At 36.8% G+C, this 26,688-nt stretch overlaps 1 protein-coding gene across 3 annotated transcripts; it reads right to left on the bottom strand.

Moving 5' to 3' along the window:
• Positions 1 to 2,836: 2,836 nt before the first annotated feature.
• Positions 2,837 to 13,890, bottom strand: LOC122574109 (glucose dehydrogenase [FAD, quinone]-like). 3 transcript variants are annotated; one of them, XM_043741275.1, is made up of 6 exons: positions 13,743 to 13,890; positions 12,932 to 13,181; positions 10,893 to 11,020; positions 6,970 to 7,188; positions 6,480 to 6,650; positions 2,837 to 5,103 (listed from the first exon to the last, which is right to left on the bottom strand). In XM_043741275.1, the coding sequence occupies exons 4-6, from the start codon at positions 7,151 to 7,153 to the stop codon at positions 3,608 to 3,610; spliced, it is 1,851 nt and encodes a 616-aa protein (XP_043597210.1). In that variant the 5' UTR covers positions 7,154 to 7,188; positions 10,893 to 11,020; positions 12,932 to 13,181; positions 13,743 to 13,890; the 3' UTR covers positions 2,837 to 3,607. The 3 variants fall into 3 exon arrangements, with proteins under 3 accessions (XP_043597210.1, XP_043597207.1, XP_043597209.1); XM_043741272.1 differs by lacking the exon at positions 10,893 to 11,020; XM_043741274.1 differs by lacking the exon at positions 10,893 to 11,020 and having other exon boundaries at positions 13,724 to 13,860.
• Between the last annotated feature and the right edge of the window lie 12,798 nt (positions 13,891 to 26,688).

Here is a 26,688-nt window from a genome sequence, read left to right as displayed (position 1 = left end):
GAAAACCACTTCATAGAATTTCCAAGTAAAAAGATTAATGTTCTTTCTAATCCTTTGCCTCCATAAATAATCAATAATAGCACATATAAACAATGTTTATACAAATTTCATACACTCACTGCGACCGTCCCGTCCGCGAGTGTCCAGACTGTTAACGGAAAAATCGTAACGAAAATAGCAATCGTTTTATATTACAGTAAATGTTTAATATAGCTTCTGTTTTTTCGCAAACAAGGTACACAATAATCACGATAAATACAACACGCACTATACACACTATACACACTACATACCCAAATCACTTGCGTTGAAACTAAAAAAAAGAAGATTTAGAAAATAACAGGAAATGCGAAAATACAGGAAATAACTTGTATATACTAGAGTTGAACCAGAGCAACAGTTGGCCGCTAGAGGCAGCACTTTTAGGGAGACCAATGCGATATACAGGCGTAAGCATTCTCATATATTCTTTGGTATAAGTTATATATACTCCTTGATCATGTACAGGATAAATGTATTGTATCACCACAGGCAAGGAACAGGATAAACTTATCATCCAATGTCTTTTTATGTTCTAGGATAACGGGGATATAGAGTCCCTTACCATTGCAGTGTCATTCCAAACGTTATCGATTGAGCATAGAATAAGATTACAGCGTTTGTAATGGTAAACGGAATTAGAATTAAATTTTAATATGAAATTACAACTGAAGTATAGGTCAGAACATCGTATTATTGATTAAGGATAGAATAAACCGTACATGCACTGTGAGAAAGGTGCCCCACGGCTTAGCAGCTACTTAATCTCCCATACCATTTTAGTATCGGACGCGACATTATCGATTCAGTATAGAATAAGATACCAGCGTTGTTGGAATGGTAGGAATTATAATTACGTCAATAATCGATCTTTTAGGTTGTTCCAAAAGTTTCTTTCGTTTTATAAGGAAATAATAAATGCACTACATTTTCTGTTTTATTGGAATAAATGAATTATACATAATTAAATAAAATAACTTTTGGCACCACCTAATGTATCTAACATTAACCATTCAGACTTAATGACAGTAGCGAATAAGAGAATATTGTTAGTTTTTACGGGAACTACGACACAACGCTTCACCACGTAGGAGACATCGAGATAATCAGGTACCGATCGAAATAAACTCCTATTCATTGCCTGCTTTTTGCGTGTAATGTAAGTGTTTATATTGCGCATATGCAATTCCATTATTCTATATTGTGCGAAACGTGTAATGCATAATTATATATAGTTTTGGTTGCTAGTTTTGTTTAATCATTTAAAATGGAATGTCACAAGTTTTCGCGTAAAAGTCATTATAAAAAGTATGTGTATCCGAATAACACCACCAGTTTTCACCGTTTCCCTGTAAATAATAAGTGATAAAAAAAAAAGAATACGTATGTAGTCGGTATTTTTTAAAAAGCAGTTTTCATGCGTCGTGTATATTACGAAAAAATGCTGTACCTAAAATGTTTTTACGCGAAGACACAGATATGATTGACGACAATTGTAACGTTCAAAGCAGTTCGGTAACGAAAGAACACGATGTGTAGGATAGTGGGTCAATGGAAATTAAAGAACAATGAAAGCAAGAGAAGAATAAATCTAATATTCTTCGCTTGCAATTATGAGCATAGTGTAAGGAAATGTATCCATTAAAAAATAAGCTTTCTTCAGGCTACATGAATAATACGTGTTCGAAGAAAGCAATCGTAAAAAGAGTGTCTGATTTTGCTTCAACTTTCATACTGATGTTACTATGTAAAACTTCCAAAAACACTTTCACATAGAACGAACTTGTAGTAAGTTGTGCATGACAATATATTACAGTTTGCCAACTTTTTACAATACAATGCATGTTGTTTTTTTTTTATTTAATTTGTACTTTACAATCTGTCCAGCTGGACATTTGGCAAATTTTTCTCACTTTATTACCCCCAGCGGGATACCATCTTCGAGTTTGTCTATTTTATTTCTTTAGTGAGGCCAGTGAGGCGTTTTCTTTTTAGTCTTCTTTTTATATGGGTTTTGCTAAATAGATATTTGGTCTGGAATTTGCCAAAATATATTTAACGCGATAAAGATTATATGGATCAATATCGTATGGATATAATAGATTGTAAATTGAGTTCCTTCGTTCGATGAAATGACTATCAAGAAATATTTAGGTTTTTACCTATCCAGACAGATTATTAAAGGTTTTGAAGATTTAGGTTTTTTGCGCCATAGCAGAGCTGTGGGTTGTCGAGTTCGTGTTTTTATCCTACGGGAGCTATTCACTAATTGAAAACAACTATTGGCTTGTTTTGTTTGGAAATCCGGCATAAAGAGGGACGATTTATCCACAATTTTAGATAAAATTTTAGATGCATTCAAATCCCGGCACCCGTAGTCCGATTCTTCTTTCCGCAACGTGCTTTGCAAAATGCAGAAGAAACAAAAGGAACCAATTCAATACGTGCAAGTCTTCGGACGCAAAAAAGAAAAAAAAAGCAGTAGCTCCACAGCGACATCTACATCAGCAGCAGCACTATGGCATATTCACCTCACTTTCTTTTCAATTTTTTACATTTATTTAAGAGTATGCGGCATAATTTATTAAAAAATGATTTCTTGACTAATAGACCCTGGGTTTCTTCGTCCAATATGATCCCATTGTGAAATTTAGAAAAAAGTAAAAATACACGAGCAGCTTATAAATCATCAGAAAGACAAATACTGTCAAACGCTAGTACGGTTAGGTAAGAGAGCGTCATCTGCATTGTTCACCGACAATTGAACACACGGCTACTATCTTTGAAACTTTCATGATTAACATTTATATTATTTAATATTTATTTTATAAAACATGCCTACATCCTGGTTTATATGTTAAGCACTGTATTACGCAATAGAAATTAGTAGCGAAAACTTATGTTTCTAGTATTTAATGCACTACCAGCACTAGCTTTAACACGTTCGTCGATAAGTTTCCTGCGGGGCCTAAATCCGACCGCCGGTACGCAGAACGTAAATAGGGCGACAAGCTGGAAGTCATTGTTTATCGCCTTCGATTCATTGTACAGAAAAGATTATTTATTTCTGAAATGGAGAAAGCGATAAGCTTTCCAGCTAGAGTATTCCAAAGGATCTTATGGCAGATATCTCAGATTTTTCATTCAGTCGAGAAGCATACTTGTGAGACGTACATCAGTGATTTTTTCATCCTCAAAATGTTCAGTAAACGGTGTGAAAATATATTTCAAAGTGAGGATAGTAGTGATGACGGAGTCTACAACTATTGTTCGAAGTGTCCAAAATCATCCCAAATATGTTTGGAATGTTTTAACAAATATCATGCGATATAGAATAATGTAATATATTATCGAGAATATAAATTAATAAAAAGTATGGTATAATGTGTTTTTAATATTTTTATGTTGTATATCCTATATATAATATCGTATATTTAATTAACTCGAACAAGAAGAGCGTCACCATACTTTGGTGACGGGGCCCCCACGGAAGTATACCCGTCACACAGATATATGCGATGTGGCGACGAACGTGTTTTAAATTAATTTACGAAAAGAGCTATTGATATCAGATCTTATTCTTCAGCCATTCCTCTTTTATCATATCCGAACCTTTCTCTGAGATCATTATAACCGGCGCATTGGTATTACCACTAACTATATTTGGCATAATCGAGGCATCTATGACTCGGAGTCGATCAACTCCGTAAACTCGAAGCCGAGGATCCACCACAGCTTCTGGGTCCGAATTGGGCCCCATTTTACAGGTACTCGTGGGATGATATATAGTCATGGAGTACTCTCTAATCATGCATTCCCAGTATGGGTCGGTATACATGGAAATATTTTTGCAAGCAGGGAATGGTTTAGGGTTCATTTCGCTGCCGTAACGTCGAAACGCGCTAGTTTTACTCATTTCAAACGCAAATTTAGCTGCTTCGACCAACGTCGCCATATCTTCCGGTTGCTCGAAGTAGTTTGGATAAATCAACGGATAATCGAAAGGATTGCTGCTTCGAAGTGCGATAAAACCTTTACTTTTTGGTCTTAGAAGCATAGGAAGCAGGGTCCATAAGTGTTTATTATTAATTTCGCTAAACACGGCATCGTAGAAATTGTTGGTCAGTCCATGAATCTTCCAAAAATTTCTACCGCCGTCGGAGCATGCCGCTCCTGCTAAGAAAAGCAGTTCTATGTCTGGAAAATCGTCAGAACTGTTCATGAATTTGCTATTGATAAAAGCTATTCCTTCGACACCTCCTAGCAATGTCAAAGGACCGTCTCCAAAAATCGTATATCCTAGCATATCCTGAATATTATATATCCTGCTCTCCACCAACGTAATTTCTTCGTTCACCAAGAACGAAAGACCTCCCACACCTACGTGATCTTGAAGATTATGACCCACTCTTAAATCCTGAATCACTGGTATACCGTGTTTCAATAATTGTTCTTTAGGTCCGATTCCCGACAACATTAGCAATTGAGGGCTATTGATAGATCCCGCGGAAACGATCACCTCCTTTTTCGCAGTAACGCGCAACGTTTTTCCGTCTCTAACAAACTCTACGCCATAAGCCTCTTTCGACGACGGATCTATTAAAATTTTCGTAACATGCGCTTCCATGGCGACGTGTAAATTTTTCCGCGTCCTAATTGGTCGTAGAAAAGCCTTCGCCGTGGAACACCGACTGCCATGCCTGATCGTCCCTTGAGCAAACATGAATCCAGTGTGTCGTTCTCCGTTAATATCTCTGTTTTCGTAACCCATTTCTAGACCTGCTTGAATAAACGCAGTGGTCAAAGGAGTGTGCCATGGCGCCTCCTGAACGGTTAGGTAACCTCCGGTCGAATGATACGGCGTCTGGGCGTAGACAGGATTTTGATTGTCTTCAGATTTTTTGAAATATTGTAGCACATCGTCGTAGGACCATCCGGTGTTGCCTAGCTGTTCCCACATGTCGTAGTCTTTTTTGTTACCACGAATGTAGAGCATGTAGTTTAGCATGCTGGTCCCTCCGATGACTTTGCCACGTGGCCAGTTGCATTGACCTCCTTCCATCGCTGTGGGCATAATTTAAGGTGAAATAGAGCGAAGATATTGTCAAATATCCACGTTGATTGGTTATCGATTCGCGTTAATACCTCTCTCGGTTCGCCAATAGATTCATTTTCCGATTGGAATCGATTTACTTGCATTCTACATATACACTTATTTGGGTTAAAACGCGTATATTCTGGCAGAGAAAAGAAAAAAGCTGGATGAGAAGACTGAAAAACTAATGGGTTGTTCGTGGGTTGTTCGGAAGCGTTTAAAGCATTTCGGTTTGTTATACAAAGATACAGATTGTATGAAAACGCCTGCAGGAAGGCAATGATGCGAAGACATTTTCTTCGAACTTACGAAAGGATTACAGCAAGATGTTTGAAAAATGAGCAGACTCGCATTTAGAAAATCAAACGCAGTGTTCAGTACCCAAAAGATCCGAAAAGACAAAAAGGGGAGTATGAGTATGACACAAAAGAGGAACCTAAAAATAGAAAGCAACTTTTGTGCCGACAAGATAACGATAAGTGGAAAAATGCAATGGATGAGAAAATAGATTGCATATTGAATAATGAGAGAAATCATGAGTTGTAGAAGAGGAGGAGGAAGGAAGCGAAAAGAGTTGCTCGATATTTCAAGAGGGCATCAAGTGGAAAATAATTACATGGACGATAAAATGAAACCTCGACGTTAATTGGATTTGCAGACGTAGAATGAACAGAGGACAAAGACAATAGAAAATCTAATGGTGGATATCTTTTCCAGTTTTTCACAGGTTTCGTGAGCTGGGGATTTAGAAAACAACTTTGTGTTGTCTTGTCATTACCAACGATTATATATGAGAACAATCAGAGTTGTTTAAAAATGATTTGCAGTAAAACGTTAATTCACCTCACGAAACATACAGAGTATCTCCAATGTCTATCGTATCAGTGTTATCGTTGAGTAGGAATGTCAAATAGTTTCAACGATTCCACGCTTATGGTTTTTGTGTGTGTCGCGTCCGTCTCAATGTTCGTCCCTTATTTTTTTCTCTTTTTTGCTCTCTCCCTATCGTCAGTCTAACAGAAATTTTATACATTTACTGTAAAAATTAATTACCTCCTCGTTGAATGTATTAATTTAGAGAGACTAGCATATATGCGGTACTTTGCATAATTGGGACAGCCGCTTAATCGGATCAAAGGATGCTAGTTCCATTGTGTCCCAAATAACCGAAATCCACTATAACGCGTTCTAAGCGTGACAATACTATGTATGATACTATGTACCTCGTGTCATTTTAATTTACTTATTTTGATATAAAAAACAGAACATTGTTTTTAACTATTTCTTCTATAGTTACATAGATGCTTATTATCATGATAACAAGGGATTATTAAATGTTATTTACCTCGACAGAAATTCTTATTAGGTTCCGTCTTGTATTTCCAATCGATTTGGGTTAACTGCAGATTACCGGCAAGAACAGGGATATCATAGATTTCTGATCCATCACCACCTGCTTCCAAAAGGAGCACGTTCCAATCCTCTATCTCGGACAAGCGATTCGCTAGGACGGATCCTATAGCCGTGTAAATTGCCATTATTAATATACGTAGCATACAGAAACTTACAAATACTTTGAAATAAAAAATTTGAAGATACATTTCGAAAAGGTGAAAGAAGAGATGAAATTTATTGAAATTGCGACGCAGAATCTGCCACAAACCTAATTTCCTTTTCGTCGACAGATTTGTCGAAAGAAAGAAATTGTCAAAATTTTTGTGTTAATTGATCATAAAGATAAATGAGTAACAACACGCTCGTTCTCATTCGTAAATAACGCACAGATACACTTATCTTCGTTATATTTTTTATTAAATTTATAATCGAAAACCTACCTGCAGAACCACCGCCCACAATTATGAAATCGTAAGACGACATTAGTGCTTCGGAAGGAATATTCTTCGCAGCGTAATCGTCAACCGCATACTTGATATATAATAACGTAGTTAGAAGTATCCAGTACACCGATTTGGTCACTCCTGATGTCATCCCCCCTAAAGCAATGTCTGCCACATCCATTTTACTTCTATTCTTGCGATTTCTTTTTCATCGATCTGTAATATCAAGTTTTGCCATCTTATTTTATATGACACTTTAGTTTGCAATCTTATTCACAAGATAACATCAAGTAACAAGCAGTTTTTAATAAACATATTTATCTGATGCTAATGTATCTGTAATCGTGTTTTGTCTACATTTAATATATCTGTCGGAGATGAAAGGACACCGGAGCCTTTCCTTTGAAATTTTGGGAAAGTCCTCTAATACTTTAGCCTAAATTCTATCATAGCCGTAATTAAGCAATTGTTGCCATTCAATCCGATTGTAATTGTTCGAGATTTGTGATAGTGAGATTGGGCTCGAGGTGACACAACTGGTCGTCGAACGTAGCCACGGTCACGGGATGGACGTTTTGCCTGACGGAGGTGTGGAGTGGTTGTGTGGTTCTCCCTAGAAATGTGGTTGTGGCGGCATACGGCCTCGAGAACGGGCCTAGTCACGTGTGATTTTGCCTCGGAGGTGTCAATATAATGGGACACACGTTGTATTAATAATCAAACTCCAAGCAGAAACTGCCTAGCAACGGCGATTGGAACTTTCTTCATGCTTCTAACGAGTATATAACAAACGAACGCAATCGTAAAGAGAGGAAAATTTTCATCAGTCTGTTATTCGTGCCATCGCCTTGGAAAGTTACATATCGAGCAGTATATACCGAGCGTTCCAGCAAACGGATTTTGAGCTTCAAAGTATTCTACGTTTAGTAAAGAGTTATCTCGCGTGTCTAAACACCACGGTTATTCGTCAAACTTTGTAAAAAGTCATATTTATACCTGTAAATGTAATCTCTGTTGTACAAAACGATGGCTAATTCAAATGAAGAATTGTTACGCGCCCTCAATTCTAACGATAACCCGACTATATATTATATATGAGCGTTACGTAATTATTTATAAAGTTATAAACTTCACCTATTTTTAAGACTTTGACATATAATCAAAGTCAATGTTGTGAACAACTTTCCTCATACATATAAATGCTGTCTTTAACTGCCGGCTTTAGTTTCCGAGATATTTGCAAAAATATATTCGATACTTTACATGTGGTATTTTGCTGTTTATAACATGTACGTTATTAGTCTGAGGTATTCTACAGTACACACCATACAGCTCTAACATTGTTTAACCCTTAGAGTGCTATGGACGCATATATGCGTCTGGCGAAAGTCATCGGTGTGGACTAAGGACGCATATATGCGTCTGGCGAAAACCATCGGTCTGGACTAAGGACGCATATATGCGTTTGTCAATTTTTCCGAGCACCTACCCAGAAGTAATACTATTACGTTTATGTGAGATAAATATAAATTCACTTCAATGTTAATGCCGCGTTCGAAGAAACTGTCTTTTCTTTTTTTTTTTTATTTAATACTTTGCATTCACAATTTGTCAAATTTGGACATTTGATAGAATAATCGTGCCGGCACAACACAATTATCAAGAAGAAAATGTGTTGTTTGCGTGAAAAATAAGAGAACGAACGACAGAAAATGCGATGTCGGATTATGTATCGATGATTGTTTTGAAATTTTTCACGCGCAACTGAATTATTAACTTGTGTTATATTTACTAAATTTAGTTTTCTAGTTTATTGTTTTCTAGTTTACTACTCAAATTCTAGTTTATTGTAAATTTCAATGTTTATAATAAATAATTAACACTAAAAAATAACGCTCTTGAATCATTTAATCTCGTGCAAAAGAATTACTATAACTTATTACGATTTGCGCTTTGAATAGTCAATCAAGAGAGTTCAGTATAGCGAAAAAGTATTCAATCCACAGCGGTCGTCAGCGCTGGCAGCGTGCCGTCCGTACGGATGGCATAGGCTCCGAGTATTCAGCACTCTAAGGGTTAATAACGATAATATAATATAGAGTTTAATATTGTCTTATTATTTGTTACTTAAACTTATTTCACGCTGGCGTTATCAACATATTCGGTAATTATGACAAGTTGTTAAATTTCTTTGTTCGATTCTGGCGTATACGACTGCTTTACAGAGGTCACAATTTTAACCCTTAACCTTCCAAATGTGCCTCTCAAACACCACCGATGTGCGGTGGTCTACTCTAAGTGTGTCTCTCAAGCACTGCAGATAAAGCCGATCAATATGCATCAACATATTGTTTCCTGAGAAAATCGTTGATATGGTGACGGAAATTGTTCTTTTGAAGACTAGAAACAAGCGTAATAAATGCATATATACTTTACAAGATTTTTCAGGAAAGGAAAGGAGAAAACGCTTTGTCACACTATAAGTTTGTCAAATTATTAGTAAGTCAACTCGTAAGTAACTTTCGGAATAACAATGTGTATGGCAGGCTTTCTGGAACAGATAAGGAACAACGTTTAGATGGGAAACTCCATATAATAAATCAGTTGCCGAAAGGGGAAAAGAGAAAGTGTCTTGTTTGTTCACCAAAAGGAAGTAATGTGGTAAAAAAACAAACAGTTTTCTACTGTGAGACCTGTGAACGCAAGCCCCGTTTGCATCCCAATGAATGTTTTAAAAAATTCCACACATTACTCAATTATAATTAATATAAATATTGTAATCAAAATTATATTATTTCTGAGATGAATAAAGATTGTTTTGAATCACTTTAATATTATTATTTACACGTCATTGTAGCATTTAAAATCTGACACTCAAAAACTTGCAAGTCGAAGTACGATGAGAATAAGTTGCAGTTGTTGGTCGATATTCACAATGAAAAGTCGGAGCGTTAAGGGTTGATCTACCCTAACCAACACTGATTTACTAAAAGGATGATCTAAGATCTAACACGTTGACTGCCACGCCTGTTTTCAAAAAAATCTCCGTCAGGCCACGCATGCTGCAGTATCAAGCGTTCTCTGCTCGATGCTCCCATCGATATTTTCATAATGCGAGTCGCTCATCTGGTGGTCTTGCCTCTCGTTTCTTTTGTTTCAATTCCTTCGCATTTGTTTCTCATTTCTCCACTTTCTACAAGATCAGTTTAAATCTTGACCGAGCAACGAACGGTACAACTTAACACGTTGACTGCCAGACGAATTTTCCATGGTTTGCCCAAGGCACCGACGAGAACTTTTCATTATGCGATGCATATTATGCTGAAATATTATTTGCAGCAAATAAAATGAGTTATAAAATCAAGCTTGAAGCATTTTTCGTGGTGGGGGCCACCGGTGACCCCCACGGCGTTGTAGACAATTATTATGATTGTCCTTTTTTCAAACAATCGTGTTATGTACTTTTAATATTTGCTGCGTCGCCGGTCACCGGTGGCCCCCACGGCGCTATAGCCGAATCGAGTGGCGGTCACCGGTGACCCCCATGGCAGTCAACGTGTTAAAATCTCTGCCCTAATTCGTTACAATGTCGAAAAGAAAAATTGAAAACTTATTTCTTAGTGAGTCAGATAGCAGTGAAAGAGAAAGCTTTTACGAGGTTTATGATTGCGGAAGAAGCATTAGACGCACATGCAAACTATGTTATGCAAATAAAAGACGTCGAATGGACCGAACAAGGGTACAAAAGAATTTGAAGAAAACAACAATTTGTTGTCCAAATTCTCCCGACCAACCTCAGCTATGTATAGAATACTTTAAAGTTTTACATTCTAAATAATTTTTTTAATAAACCATTTTCGTATTACTTTTATAACAATTCAACAGTTTTATTATTATGGAATATCTTTTCAAATACTTACGACGATCCTTCGTAAGTAGTCAATGTGGGTTACGTGGCCTGACCAGAAACTTTGCTGACACCCGAATACTGGTGTCGTGGCAGTCAACGTGCTAGATTGAAATTTTCTGTTTTTGTTAGTTAGGTAGCCTATGTCACAGACAAACCAAAAAATCTAATAATTTGTTATAATGTACATACAATAACACGGGCGTAAATAATACTGGAAGACTGTGTGTGTGTGTGTGTGTGTGTATATATATATATTGTATAACACCTTTTGTCAGAAGTAGAATACAGTATATTATGGGATATATTTTCGCTGATGTATATTTCGAAAACTAAAACCGAGTGGTGATCATACAGGGTAGAGCGGTAAATGTAGTAAAACCGGGCAGGTGATGATTTGACGGGAAAAAAATAAGAAAAGGAATCGTATGCAAAGATTAAAAGCAAAAGCAATTTGGCAGAAATTTAAAACACTGGCAAATAAAAAAGTACTGAGTGAAATAACAAAAGACGTGAAAAATGCTATGAAAGATAACAATGATACGGAATTTTCGAAATATTTAACCCTTTTCGGATGGGAGCAGACGAGAGGCATTGGCGCGCGCAGTTCAGAAAATATACACGTTAAACGTTTGCGTTATTCATTGTCGACGCTTCTCTTATTTTCATCGATATTTAGTTCATCATCACTGTCACTATCACTAGAAATATTGAAACAACTGAACCGATTCCTCGTTGAATGCAGTTCGTTTCCACTGTCTAAAGCACCGTCGTCGTCTTATCTCTTGTCAGGTTCAAAGTAATATTTTTCATGACTACTATTACTATCAAACATGTCTTCTCTGGATTTTTTAGACATCGTGTATCAGGTATTGTAAAAGGTATATAAAATATATAAACAGCTTGCTTATTCGTCTGACAATGACATTGAAAGACTGAAATTCGCTCGCACTCGTCTATCATCTTACATCGCGAATTTATCTCTAATTTTCTTTCGTCAAAAACAAAAACTGTCCAGTTTACTATACTCATGCGCATATAAATACGCATATGATTATCACTCAGAAAAATGGACGTACACCAGTCACTTAATAGTAAGTGTCCGCAACTGTGAACAGATTCGGCCGACTATATACCGACGCGCGTCGGAATGAAATGAATGAAAACGTTAACGAAACCGACTCTTACATTCAAAAAACCTGATAGGACCTGGTCAAGTTGTATCAGAGCCGTGTCGAAACATATGCAAATTACTCATACGGGATATTTTTCTCATATTAAAATGACAAACACGATTCATTGAGGCAATCAAACGAACACAGATAACACTATCACAGCCGATAATAGTTATTCTGTGTCACGTACAATCACAAAAGTAGTTAGAGATATTATCTCGAATATAAAAATATCACCTGGTGTTCACCTTATTAATGGGAAGATCCTAAAAGAATTATAAACAAAAGTGATCCGAGCAGAGTAAGGATCTGCAGACAGCGTCTTACAGATCAAACTCGCCTCTTTGAGTAATAGCAAAAATTATGAAAAAAGTAATCTACAATCGTCTGAAGTCTATCATAGAAGATAAGAAACTAATAGTTAGTAACAGATCATTAGTTTGGATTGAAGAATGAACATGTAAGCATTGGACAAACACACAGAATGATCAATGAAATATATATAAATATATAGAAAATAAATTGTTTATAAATATAGAAAAAGTCTTTGACAAAGTATGCTATATTGGACAGTTACAAACCGTTGAGGCTCAATACCTCGGAACATGCGCTCACGAAAATGGGAATATTCCAACATAAACGCTTGCCACTACAGTTTTTAATGTCGCTCGCCGTCTATGATTATTGATAATTAGATGAAAACATGGAACGGTTTGGCTATCAGTAAACTTTGAATTTAACGTCATGTTAGTACAAGTTCTTGCGCGTTTCTCAAACTTCGAAGCAAATAACCGAATTCGGTTCTGGTCTCGCATAGACCTTGCTTTCTCCTTTGCTTTTCTTTTTTTTAATAACTGATATCTTGGATTATGCTTACCTGAAATTTAATTAAAAATGCAATTCTTCTTTATTGAGAATACATCCAACTGCCAGAATTATTAGGGAATTGCAGTGAAATTGTTCATACAAACATGGAAGCTCCTTTTTCTATTCCCTTCGATAATTTTCATTTTTAACGTATTGAACGTTTTCTTCTATGCCGTACTGCAAAATTTATTGACAAACACTTTCTACAAATTGATCGCTATTACCTGATTCTGGATCGCTCTGTTGTGAATATGTCGAATCTAAGAACAAGGAGAACAATTTAGATGTAACAAGACACCTCGCAAAATTCATTTAGATAGATCAGTTTAGAAAATAGAAATTAATATGACCCTAATATTAATATGCTTGTATATGTGGACATATGATATAGCATTGCAGAGAATAGCCACATATCGTAGATGAAGTCACAACAAGTGAGACGATATAGGTGAAATTATAAACAGAAAAGAAGAAATCCGGGGAACCTGGAGGTTGCAACAATGTGGAGGAAAATGTGCAGCAATGTAGGGGAAGATGTGCAAGAATGTGAGAGAAGACGTGATATAGATATAGAAGAAGATATAGGAAGATACAGAAATAGAAGAACGGAAAGATTAGAATCGCAATACGTCTGAATCAGTTAGCAGCAAAAGAAGAAGAATAAAAAGTTATTTGAAATAGTAACATGAAGATTAACTTTTTATTTATGTAATAGGCTACATGGTCGCAATAATTTCGTCTCAAGATGAAGATGATTGAAACTGATGAAAAATCAAATATTAGCGGAAATACGATAATTTACAGAATGCAAGGCTACACACGCGTAAACGATGATGTGATCACGCGCGATAACACTAAATGCGGTATAAAGTAGAGCGGTAGATGCTTTCTTGACAATAATCGCTTGGATACTGAATTACGAGTAGCCAGTTGTAACACAGAGCATTAAGTAATGCATCTATAATTTGTCTATGATTCAAGTTCGCTGCATAAAATTCCTCCATGTTGTGTTTATATAATCACTTATTACGTCACTAAGGTCATTACTTATGTCCTTAATTACTTGCTGTCTAATTAGTCCATGTAATTACATATTTTGTGAAAAAGCTTCTCTCGAGTTACGACACCTCTGTTATTCAGAACAGGAGAAGAAGACGGAGGAATTTGTACAGAAATTTGCACCTTGAACTTTGCACTTTCGACACATTTGGTGTAGAGTATGGATTTTGCGTACCACGGGTATGTTTTTAAAAAAAACTCCAATTGGAAAAGTAGCGGAAGTGAACGACAACGGCAAAGATATAACTTGTTATTCAGGGAAATGCGATTTTATAACAATAAATGTAGTTTTGACAATAACGATAAGTGAAAAAGAAGACCAACAAGATTTTGTGTTTATTCTCAGCCTCTAAATTTTGTCGAACAAGAAAATAGATTTTACCAATCGTTTCTGTGTTTTTTTCATGTAATCCCAAATTACAAATTTTATTTTAAGCTGCCGAAATAATGTGATTTTGCCATAAATTACATACGTTACATAAGTTTTCATACGTTCTCGCGCGGTCGAGTCTCTCTGCACGCTCGTTGCGAAAATGGAACAATTCTGTAATCGTTTTTCTATCCTCTATGGGTATCCACACATAACACAGGTGATAAACGGTAAAACGACGACTGTTGAACCTCTTAATATTTAACAGTTAATCTTTGGCAATTTTTTGACGAAGAAATCCATCTTAGAGCGAATTGGTTCTAGAGAAGCGTTTTCTTTTTTTAAAATTCGTCGATTGACTCCTGAAATTGATAGAAAGTTAAGTTCCACTTTTGCATTTTATTGCATTTTATAGAATTTTGCATTTTACAGTTAAGCAAAATGATTACTGCTGTATTTCAACCAAGCGCCTAAATGAGCAATTTTTTTCACTTCAACATCAAAATTTAGATCTTTCAAAAAGCGTATATGTTCGGAGGATAAGTTGAGATATTCATAAGTTGATAAATTGATCGTGCGAAAATGAAGCGGATTAATTCAAAATTGGCACATTATTTTGGGACGTATAACCGAAGTTTTACGCGAGAAACGGACTTCTTTGCACTTTTTACTAATTCGCAATCTAACAATTGGGCTTATCGTAACATCTTAGGCACAATGCATAATTATTACATATATTCGTAGGGGCGTAATTTGTTACGTATCTTCTAAAAGTCAATTCTAGACGTGCAAAGTCCAATAAAGGCGTTCTCTTCTATAAACACAAACAATGTTTCATACGTGGAATTCGTAAAAGTATGAATTAGAAATATACGCAGACATGGGAACAACGAGAAGCGTCACGTCGCATAAAAAGATGTTAATTTACTTCACTACTTTACTACCGATACATTCACCTTGTATTTCACACTGAACCACTTATCACTGCTTATATTTTAACTACCTGGATGTGTGCCACATGATAATACTGTGTATTCAATCTTTAAACTTGAGCAAATATGGATAATAAATGTCGCAATTAACAGAGATTTAATATCCTTGAAAAAGAATGTACCTAAGTATAACATTTCTTTATTTATTTTCACGACGTGTTACACAACATTGTTATGTAACGTCCTTATAGCGCGGACGCAGCTTGAAATGTCATAAAAACTTGATTATTCGAATTGCGTGTTATGCACGACAAATATTAAGTTGAATGTTATTAATTTGAATGTATTAACATTTCGATTAGTCGATTATGACGCAATGTACCAATATATTTTTAAATCGTAACCGAATCCTTACCTATCCGAATAAAACGTGGAATAATTAATCAGATAACGATGAAACTGCAACTGAAATACCAATATCTTACGCTATTGGAAAATCAACTGTTTGTGATACAAAGAAAAAGAAAGTGCGAAATTGTGAATCTTAGCAAGAGTTCATCAAGTAAGATGTACACAAAAACGTATGAAAATTGCTAATAATAAAATTCTTTGTGAATGGTTTTGTTAAAAGCGTGACAACGAAAAGCCTATATCTGGCCTTACATTAAGCAAACAGGTTTTAGAGTGTAATGCTAGATTGAATGACGATTTTAATTTTAAAGTATCATCGGGCTGATCAGCCAATTTTAAAATACGTAATGTTGTTGCATTGATGCATCGAATAAATTAGGCGAAGAATTATCATCAAATAAATTTGTGGCTGAAATTTGAAAAAAATAATTTACAGAATTATTAAAACGAGAAAATTATATGTCGGAAGATGTCTATCATGTAGATGAAACAGGATTATTATGAAAATTATTTCCGCGAAAAACTTTATATTGTCAATACAATTAACACTTAACATAAGATCAGCAAAGATGCAATTACGACTGTTGTATGTGCGAATGCCTCCGGAAGTTACGAACTTCCTGTATTGGTAATCGTAAAGAATAACAAACCTTGATGCTTGAAACATGTGAATTTAAATGCAATGCTTGTTATGTATTTATCTCAGAGAAATTCTTGGATGGATACATATGGATGGATACAATATATTTATGAAATGGTTTCCAACAATATTTGTACCAGCAGTCAAAAAACGACAATTAGTAAATACGGGAAGGCCACGGAAAACGCAAAAACATGAAATGCTATAAAAAGCACCTATTACGTAAGTTCATTCCGAGATGTTATAAATCTGAAAACGATGTTTTAATGGCATATATACCGTTAAACACAAAAGAATGTGCATATCTTGTTGCCAATACGCGGGATGACACATCAAACTTTACTTTGAAAAACGATTGGAATCAAGTTATCAAACATTGCAGATAACAACGAAATGTCCCAAATATCGTTAATGCAGTTCTAATGGCTTTAAATAACGTATAATCATGTAGAAACTGTACAGGAAACGATGTAATAGAATGGTTCAAAAATGATAATACGAGTAACGTAAATTATTGAAATGATTAAAGAGATTTCTATGGGAGCAATAAAGACAAAGAAGATAGGAATGACATTCCAACGCATTTTGAAGCTTTTACGGTGTCGGAGAAAGTCCTGGGATGGTAGGAAGCACAAGAAGAAAGTTCCCCAGCGGAATTATTAATTTTGAAAAAAATATGAAATTTGGCAGCACAGGAAGATTGGCAGGACAAAGATGAATAAACAATATTTACATAATGCACATGTCGTGTAACGAGTTATAATTTTTCCTGTGTAACATGTTTCTAATCGTTTGATTATTCATGATGATCGTTTGATTATTTATGATTTGAAATTTGAAACATGATCAGCTCGGAAAATCGAGCTTCTACTCTACTCAAATAAATGCATTGTATATGAGATGCACTATATATGCATACTTGTCAAGGTCGTTATTAAAGCTGTACATAAATTATATATTGCACATGTTTTGTGCATTTAGCTTACAAAATATGTACAAACATATTGCATATTTCATGCGTATGTAACTTAATTCTTATCTTTCGCAATTCCATCAAAAGTCTCGTTCGAAGAAATTACACATGTAATATTCCTTCGCCTACTAAAAATCACAGCGATTTAGAGCGAGACAAAACAAGAAACCCATTCATAGCACTGCCACGGATACTGCATTGCCGTTGCTAATCATTTTTTCTGAGCTATATTTTACAATTGCAGTAGATTAATTTATAAGGTAAAGGGATATCGTTATTTGGAAAGGCTATAATCTCTTCGAACGAGGTTCTACATATAATTGCGATCGAATTTCACTTACAGGTAAGCTCGTTTGATCGTACAATTAATTTCGGACCGTTTTGGCGTAGAACGAGTTAAATATTTTACTGAAAGTGACAAATAATAATAATGAAAATAAGATGCTTAATAAACATCGTTCTGAGTGAATACTGATTAGAACTAGTAGTTTAGATAGCTGTACTTTTAAGTACATTTAAATCTGCTTTTTCAGCCAAAGTTAATAACGTAGAGTCTTGCTTGTAAAAAGATACGAATATATTTAACGGTTGTTAAGAACAGATCGTTTACATATTTTACATTTCTTGTCACGTAGTTACATCAACATTCGATATTTGCATGTATGTAAATGCATAACCATAATCCGAAGAACAGAGGTTTTTCTGATACATTACGTAAGTTGAAAATTTGCCGCAATAGAGTTAGAGACAATATATCTAGATATTATACTAATCCTTTGTGCTCAAGGACCTTTTTCAGTCGGTCGAAGTAGCAACTCGAGATGATTTAGCCCATATGTGACATGTGTCCTTACTGTTACCGTAAAATGATTTTATGCACAAATTAACTTACACAAACATTATATTCTAATAATCTATCTATATTTACATCTTTGAAAATATGATTTTGTAATATTAATTTCTTTATCTTTTTGTATTGTGGTGTATTCGTTGTCCGTAATAATAGTAGCTGCTGGGGGCTGTAGATGCCGCTGCTGGGATACGGCTGTACTATCTTCCTATTTAAGAATCGTGGAAGAAAAGTCCCGAACGTTCGTAACCTAAGGCGCTAACCATCGCGCTGCCGTTGTCCGGTTTTAATTAATGTGGAGTAGCGGTATTTATGCTGTCGAGTGCCGCCACAGTATGATAATTTATAAAGCATTTACCAAGATGCTTCCTTGGTTTGGCCAAAATTCTTCCTTGGTAACATTATACCAAATTGAATATGATAACAGTGTCCTCACCCTATCATTTTTACAGCATAATTGTTTTTTTCAGTTGTTATTTGATTTATTAGCTCACGTTAAAAAGTATCTTCAAAAAATCATTTCTTGTTTTCTCTTACGTGGGGAAATTCTTATGGACACCCCGCCTCATTTCTGGGAACCGGGGGGTAGTGTCGGACTCTTACCGACTGAAACCCCACGGTGGGATAACAGGAATATCCCGGGACCTCTTTCGAATTGCTGCCGGAGCATTCCTGCATCTTCTCCCATTCAAAGGGAATCATTCCTCAGGTCTAATTTGGGCGTTAAGAGGGACCACACCTCCTAACGTCACCCCCTGGGCCGTCGTGCAAGTCCGAGGAGGACCCAAAAACTCCTCGGCGTGACGATCCCTATGACAAACTCGGGCGGCAGCAAAGCCACCCTTCGATGCGAGATCCTACAAGGGTGAGAAGTACTTTCCCTCTCCCGTTCTGTTCGCTCCTTTGCGAGCATTACTTCTTTGCGATAGGAGCGGACCGCGAGGAACTCCTGTTGCCCCCTCAGCATCGCTTCTACGATTGACCAGGGGGCCAAATTCTTGCCAATGCCGAGTCGCAGGACACGGCGGGGGACTTCCTACGCCGGAAAGACTCCAGCGTGTGTCTTCGTCCCCCCCCCCCCGTAGTGATGACAGGTATTCGTCATCTTTCTTCCTATTTTCTGCAGATACCGAATACTCCATACCCGATGAGCATCTGCATCATCCGGAAGAATAACGGGAGTCTTCCATGGTCCCTCCAAACTTCACAACTTGAAACGACCGACATAACAGGCCGGTAGCCCCGGACCTGATCTTCGGCAAGAAGGTCGGGGCGTCACCGTTCCCATACCTCTTGCTTGGCGTCCTCCCGAATGTCTCGGGCCGCCTGTGCGGCGGGGTAGCAGTCCTCGCTCGAATCCAGGCCGCTCAGGTTTTCGAACACGCGCCGGAACGCCAAGGCCTGGAGCTCGAACGGAGGAGACGCCGCCAGGACAGACACCGACGCATAGGATATCATCCAGTATACCCTTGTAATCCTGATGGCAGTCGTCCTATGCAGCCTCCTCAGCGAAAGCGGACGACGACTCGCCATCAGATCTCCCCATCTGGAGCTCCACCTCGATATGCTTCTCGTTTATATCCAAGCACAGGCCGGGCGGAGGAACCACTATACGCCACTAATCGTAAAATAGCCTCAGACTTGGCTGGAGACATCCTCAGGCCCAGCCTGCGTATAACACGCACCGCGCAAGCGACGGCGAGCTCGCCGAGACGCAGTCCTCGTGCCACCAACGTCGCCCAGGTACCAGGACCAACGTGTCGTCGGCATAATACACCTGTGTCCGGGGACAGGGGACTGCGAAACACCGCGTCATAGCCGACAATTCACAAAATTGATCCCAAGACAGAACCCTGTGAAACACCGCGCTCGACGGATCGCCGCCCCTTTCCATCCATGCCGGTGTACCCGACCTACCTGTCCCTCAGATAGGCCCTGATGACATGCATAAGATAGGCAAGCACCTGGAAGAATTCAATGGCCTCCAGTATGACATCCCAGGGTATGGTGTTGAACGCGTTGACTATATCCAAAGAGATTGCCAACGCCACCCCACGCCAGGAAACCATGGCCCCGACACGACTTGTATACGATTCACCGCGTCCACCATCGAGTGGCCCCGCCAGAAGCCGTACTGACTTTCGTGCCAACCGCGCACCCGCTCCGACATGTGGATCTTCAGATGGACGGCAATAAGTCTTTCAAAGTGTTTGCCCACCTCGTTTAATAGGCTCACCGGCCGATACGCGGAGGGCGAGTCTATCGGTCGACCTACTTTTCGAAGGAAGACCAACCTTGCCATCCGCCATATTCGGGGGTAAGCTCCCTCCTTCAGACACCGTGTAAATAGGTCCGCGTCCAGTGGAGGAGGTAAGTTAAGCGATCGAGAAGTTAGGATTTTGTATATAATGACATTCTTCGCTGAAAGCATTGAAGGTAAAGAATATGAACTAAACCATTGAGCTTACTCAATGAATAAATTAAACTACCTTTCATAATATTTCACCGTTTATTTAAGGTAAACATATATACAGTATCACATTTTATACAGAAAAATATTGTTTAAACGAATATTAATTATGTATCATCATGGAATGTGTGGTGGATATCTAACGTGTTGATTTATTTAATGACGAGACGAGTGAATACTTGTGATAGTCAGATATATTTAAAAATCGCTATAATGATACTGGTTAATAATCGTCCTCGAGAGCATGTTCGTCTATTTGAACTGGTCAGGGGCACCGGAAAGTTTGAATTCAATTCCGGTTGAGGGTTACACGTAGTGGCGATATTATTTTGTCCGGAGTTTGTTTACTTTTAAATCTCGTACATCGGAACGGCGTTGATACTTCGAGACAAAACAACAACATGAGTCACTCTCGATTCGAATCGTCCTATGACTCATGTGCCGCTACAAATGTATATTATTATTTTCAACAAAAATGTTGAACAAAATTACAATTTTCAAATCAAATAATTTATACTTGACGCGTATGTTGAAAAGTAACACTCTTTTAAGTTCCCTCTGATTCCCTAAAAAATTGAGTAACTATTAACACTATCTATAATGTATGTAAATAACATCATATCCAAAATATTATTCATGATTGAAACATTTCAGTGTTATTAAATTTTTTATTGGAAAAGCAAAATAGTAGTATAATTTTAAAGTTTACAAAGCTTCTTAATAATGAAAAAATTATTTATATTATATAACATTTATTAGACATCAGTTACATACAAAATAATAATAATAATATGATCGTAATAATCATATAAGTAAAACAAAAGTTGGCCTCTATTAGCGTTATCGCGTTCTGAGTCGAGTAAGAGGAGAAAGAAGCAGAGACAAATGGTTTTGGTTATTTTTACACGATGGCGCTATACGAGGAATCCTAACTTCTCAATTGAAGCCTATTACTACGAACAAATTGACCAACATCGTTCGGTCACTAAGCCCTTACCCTCACTATAGAAATTTGCAAACCTGTATATACGAGTGTGCGATGACCCATACTTTGTTTACGGCTATACAATATTTTATCCTATACTCTGTAATTTCATATTAATCTCATTCTACGCTGCATCGGTACATTGAGAATGACACTTATATGATAAAGGGCCTTAGAACTTCCCGCCTGTGACAAACAATGTTCTTGTCTGCGCTACGGTGAAACTAGGTTCTTGTCTATGCTAGGGTGGAACTAGGTTCTTGTCTATGCTAGCGTGATACAAAACAGGACAAATTTCCTTCTTTTGCAACACGGAGCCGCTTGGTGCAACTCTTGTACCATAGTACAACCTAAGAACGTGAATATTGTCGTTTCTTCTCTGATATTGCCATTCGCGAAAAGGCATTTCTGCAGCGCCACACCGGAAAAGGTTTGCCGGGCCGAACAGTGAAACAGAAAAATTTTCGTGCTAGGTGAGAGATAAAGCGGTAGCAGAAAGAGTAGTGAAGAATATTAAACGTGTTATTTTAAATGACGAAACAAGTGAATACTTATGATAGTCAAATATATTTAAAAATCGTTCTAAATACAGAATAAAGAGTTAGTATAATACGTCGATACTATAGATAGTGATTGTCCTAGAGAGCGCGTTCGTTTATTTATACTGGTCGGGGTAGTTCTGGAAAGTTTGAATTCGACATCGATTGACGGTTGCACGTAGCGGCGATATTGTTTTGTCCGGAGTTTCTTTACTTTTAAATCTCGTACATCGTAACGGTGTCAATACCCTGAGGCAAAACAATAACATGAATCGTTCTCGATTCGAATCGTCCTATGACTCATGTGCCGCTACAGAGTGAAAACTTCGGATGCTGAAATTTGGTCTACATATTGTTTAACCCTTAGAGTGCTGAATACTCGGAGCCTATGCCATCCGTACGGATGGCACGCTGCCAGCGCTGACGATCGCTGTGGACTGAATACTTTTTCGCTATACTGAACTCTCTTGATTGACTATTCAAAGCGCAAATCGTAATAAGTTATAGTAATTCTTTTGCACGAGATTAAACGATTCAAGAGCGTTATTTTTTAGTATTAATTATTTATTATAAACATTGAAATTTACAATAAACTAGAATTTGGGTAGTAAACTAGAAAACAATAAACTAGAAAACTAAATTTAGTAAATATAACACAAGTTAATAATTCAGTTGTGCATGAAANCAGTTGTGCATGAAAAATTTCAAAACAATCATCGATACATAATCCGACATCGCATTTTCTGTCGTTCCTTCTCTTATTTTTCACACAAACAACACATTTTCTTCTTGATAATTGTGGTGTGCCGGCACGATTGGGGTTAGGTTTGAATTAGGTTGAAGGTTAGGCCATTGCCGGCCAAATGTCCAAATTGGACAAATTGTGAATGCAAAGTATTAAATAAAAAAAAAAAGAAAAGACAGTTTCTTCGAACGCGTCATTAACATTGAAATGCATTTATATTTATCTCACACAAACATAATAGTATTACTTCTGCGTAGGTGCTCGGAAAAATTGACAAACGCATATATGCGGCCTTAGTCCAGAACGATGGTTTTCGCCAAACGCATATATGCGTCCTTAGTCCACACCGATGACTTTCGCCAGACGCATATATGCGTCCATAGCACTCTAAGTGTTAAACATTTAGAAATAAATATGCAATATAGCAATCACGAAACGGTGAATAAAAGCTTGACAGAAGTGGATAGAAAAATAATAAGCGAGATGCCGTCACACGCTCAAGAGGGCCATCCGCTCAGAAATGGTAATCAAGTAGAAGAAACATCCTGTATGCCACAGCTATCGAAATAGTAACAAAACAGTAGTTGAATAGCCGCCTCTCACTATAAAAACCTTCCTAAATCAACCTTCAATACCTTATCCTGTTGTAACACTTTGAACCGTCACTCTGTTGAATTTGTATAATAAAATTTTCATCATCTTATACTAAGTTCAATTTCTTCACCTAATTCGTGAAACGTTCGAACTGCGGCGCGAGATCACCGGCGATCTATTGGTTTAGTGATTTCTTGCGTCTCCGACGTGACAATGCCGTAGTTTTTAATGCTGCTGCGTTAATTTATCAATTCGAATTGATTGGATACCGTACAATTGACAAACAAATTTTTCCATTACTTCAGATACTGCATTTTTATCGCTTGACACATCGTTTAGATCTGAAAATGCTTTTTGGAATTCTTCAGATTCCAATAACAGTTTGAATGGGTGCTTCTTCCCATTTCGACAAAATACTGGATTGTAATGTCAGCCAGCAAAGGGGTGCAATCCTTTACAGAGCAGATCTCCCTGTGATTCATACAGTTTATTCACGTTAATAAATCTTTGGTTATTTGGATCCAAATTTTACATTTACTTTTGAGATTGGTCATATGTTCAACATTATAACAAAAATGCCAGTATCTAAGCACTTAATGATAGTGCATTCTGATCCATGTTGCTGGTATGATACACAATTTTCATATCAGCTTCTTCGTAATTTTGACAAGTAAATTCCGTATTGATTGTACATATAAAATTTCGATTTTCAATTTTACATTCATAAAATTGATCAGTTATTTCGATAATCAAGTGATTAATTATTCAATTAATGTAATTAAGCAATATTTAAAAAAATTAAATATAACATACTTTATAAAATAGTAGAATAATCAAGTTAAGTATTTATATAATTAATATTTTTAATCAATTAAATAAAATAAATATAATTAATTAATTCCGGTACTTTAACAATTAATAATAATTATAAATTTAAAATATTCCCAGTTTCTTTTTTTTACAGTTCTTGCATACCATCGTATTGTTGAAAATCTGATAATAAACGAAAAATAGCGGTTTAAGGTATAAAGCATATTTCCACTATTTCGAATTTACAACTCCGAATACAACATTTTACGGTTTAATAAGGTTTAACTTCGCAACAGATAGTTACAAATCGTATCACGAATTATAGCGACACTCACTACGGCCTCTTGTCAAAAAGCTCTGAATTCCGTCTAGTTGTACAAATTCTTGGCAAATATATACAGGGTGGTTGGTAACTGGTGGTACAAGCGGAAAGGGGGTGATTCTACGCGAAAAAAAAGTCGAAAATATAAAATAAAAATTTTTCGTTTGAGGCTTTGTTTTCGAGAAAATCGACTTTGAATTTTCGCGCGGTACGCGTGCACTTTATCACGTCTGGGCTGGCATAATCGGACATCTAATTATTGGGCCATATTTTTTCGAAGGAAATGTAACGTTAGCAGCATATTTCGATTTCTTACAAAACAAACTACCGGAATTATTAGAAGATATGCTGCTGAGAACTAGAGGAAATTTAATTTTTCAACAAGATGGTGCACCGCCACATTTTAGTCGTCATGTGAGAGATTTTTTAAACCATCATTACCAAGGCTGGATTGGTCGTGCTGGAACAATAGCTTGGCCACCACGCTCTCCTGACTTAACTCAACTTGACTTTTATTTATGGAACCATATCAAATCAATTGTCTATTCTGAAGAAATCGCAGGTTGCGAGCAATTGAAAGAAAAGATTATTGTAGCCTTTCATACTTTAAAACAATCGAATACGTTAGAAAGTGTTCATAGAAATTTAATTAGAAGAGCAGAACTATGTGTTTGGCAGAATGGGCAACATTTTCAGCAATTTTTGTAATAATAAACTTTATGATTACTTCATATCATTCCATTATGTATTCCTAATCTTCCGTTACGGCAAAAACATACTTAAACTGCGATAATATCCATCGAGACAACGATCTACAGTGAGATCCGTTATAACGAGACGTGATATAGTGCACGCGTACCGAGCGAAAATTCAAAATTGATTTTCTCGAAAACAAAGCCTCAAACGAAAAATTTTTATTCCATATTTTCGACTTCTTTTTTCGCATAGAATCACCCCCTTTCCTCTTGTACCGCCAGTTACCAACCACCCTGTATACAGCATCATACATTTAACATTGAAACACACCGCCACAAGAACATTGAGAATGGCAACAATATAACATCTACGTGTGTTACTACACCATCATATATCGCGTTTGAGAGAATACAGAACAATTTCGTTGTAACCGAACGCTAAAGCATTTTAAATTTAACGTCACAATAAACAGCAGGCGATCACTGTTCTCTATACGATAAAGGGAAACGAGCGTCGCGTTTCTGCCAGCCGATTTCATGTTCCTGCGGGTTCGTGAAACTTCGCAGCAAGCAAAAGCTACCGCTTCTATGCACTTCCTCATGTAGCTCGATGTGTGTACGTAAAATGTAATTCCAATGTAATTATTCGTATTTTTACAAACGTCACAATTCTTTTTCTATTTCGTTCGATATTTTTCCTTTTTAACGTATTGAAGATTTTCTTTTACGTTGTATCCTCAAATTTGTTAACAGTGACTTTCTACAAATTGGCAGCTATTATCTGATTATGAATGTGATTTTGAATCGCTGTACTGTGAATAAATCAAATGTAAGAATGAAGAACGAGGAAAACAAGTGAGGTACAGCAAGACAACTTGCAGAATTCATATTTAGACAGACCTGTTAAAAAGAATGGAAATTAATTTAACCCACGTATGTTTGGGTTCTTTTGAACCCCATTACGCTGCGACCGAGTGCCATTATATCGGCAATCGACAGAAGTTGTTTTTATTTATGTTGAAGCGATAATAAGCCAAACGTACCTCTAAACGATGCATTTGGTATCAGTATTCAACGTAATCTCGAAATGTTATGTTCGAGCGAATACAGACATTGCCTTCCGCGCGGTTAACTGAATCGTCCGCCTCTGGAGAGTACAGCCATGTTGGGTATCATTTTGGTCGTAAGAATCGCAACGATCCAACTAAAATGACCTTGTAACATCGAAATACAGAATAAAACACTATCTTTCTTGTTTCTGCAATTTATTAATAATTTTCATCGTCGATACCCATCATAGATAACAGCGGAAATTGTTTATATCGCGGGATCATATCCCTGATAACCATATACTATCACTACTCCATGGAAC

This window comes from Bombus pyrosoma, linkage group LG13 (assembly GCF_014825855.1).
Source record: "Bombus pyrosoma isolate SC7728 linkage group LG13, ASM1482585v1, whole genome shotgun sequence".
NCBI lineage: Eukaryota > Metazoa > Arthropoda > Insecta > Hymenoptera > Apidae > Bombus > Bombus pyrosoma.
This window is presented reverse-complemented; position numbering and strand designations above follow the sequence as displayed.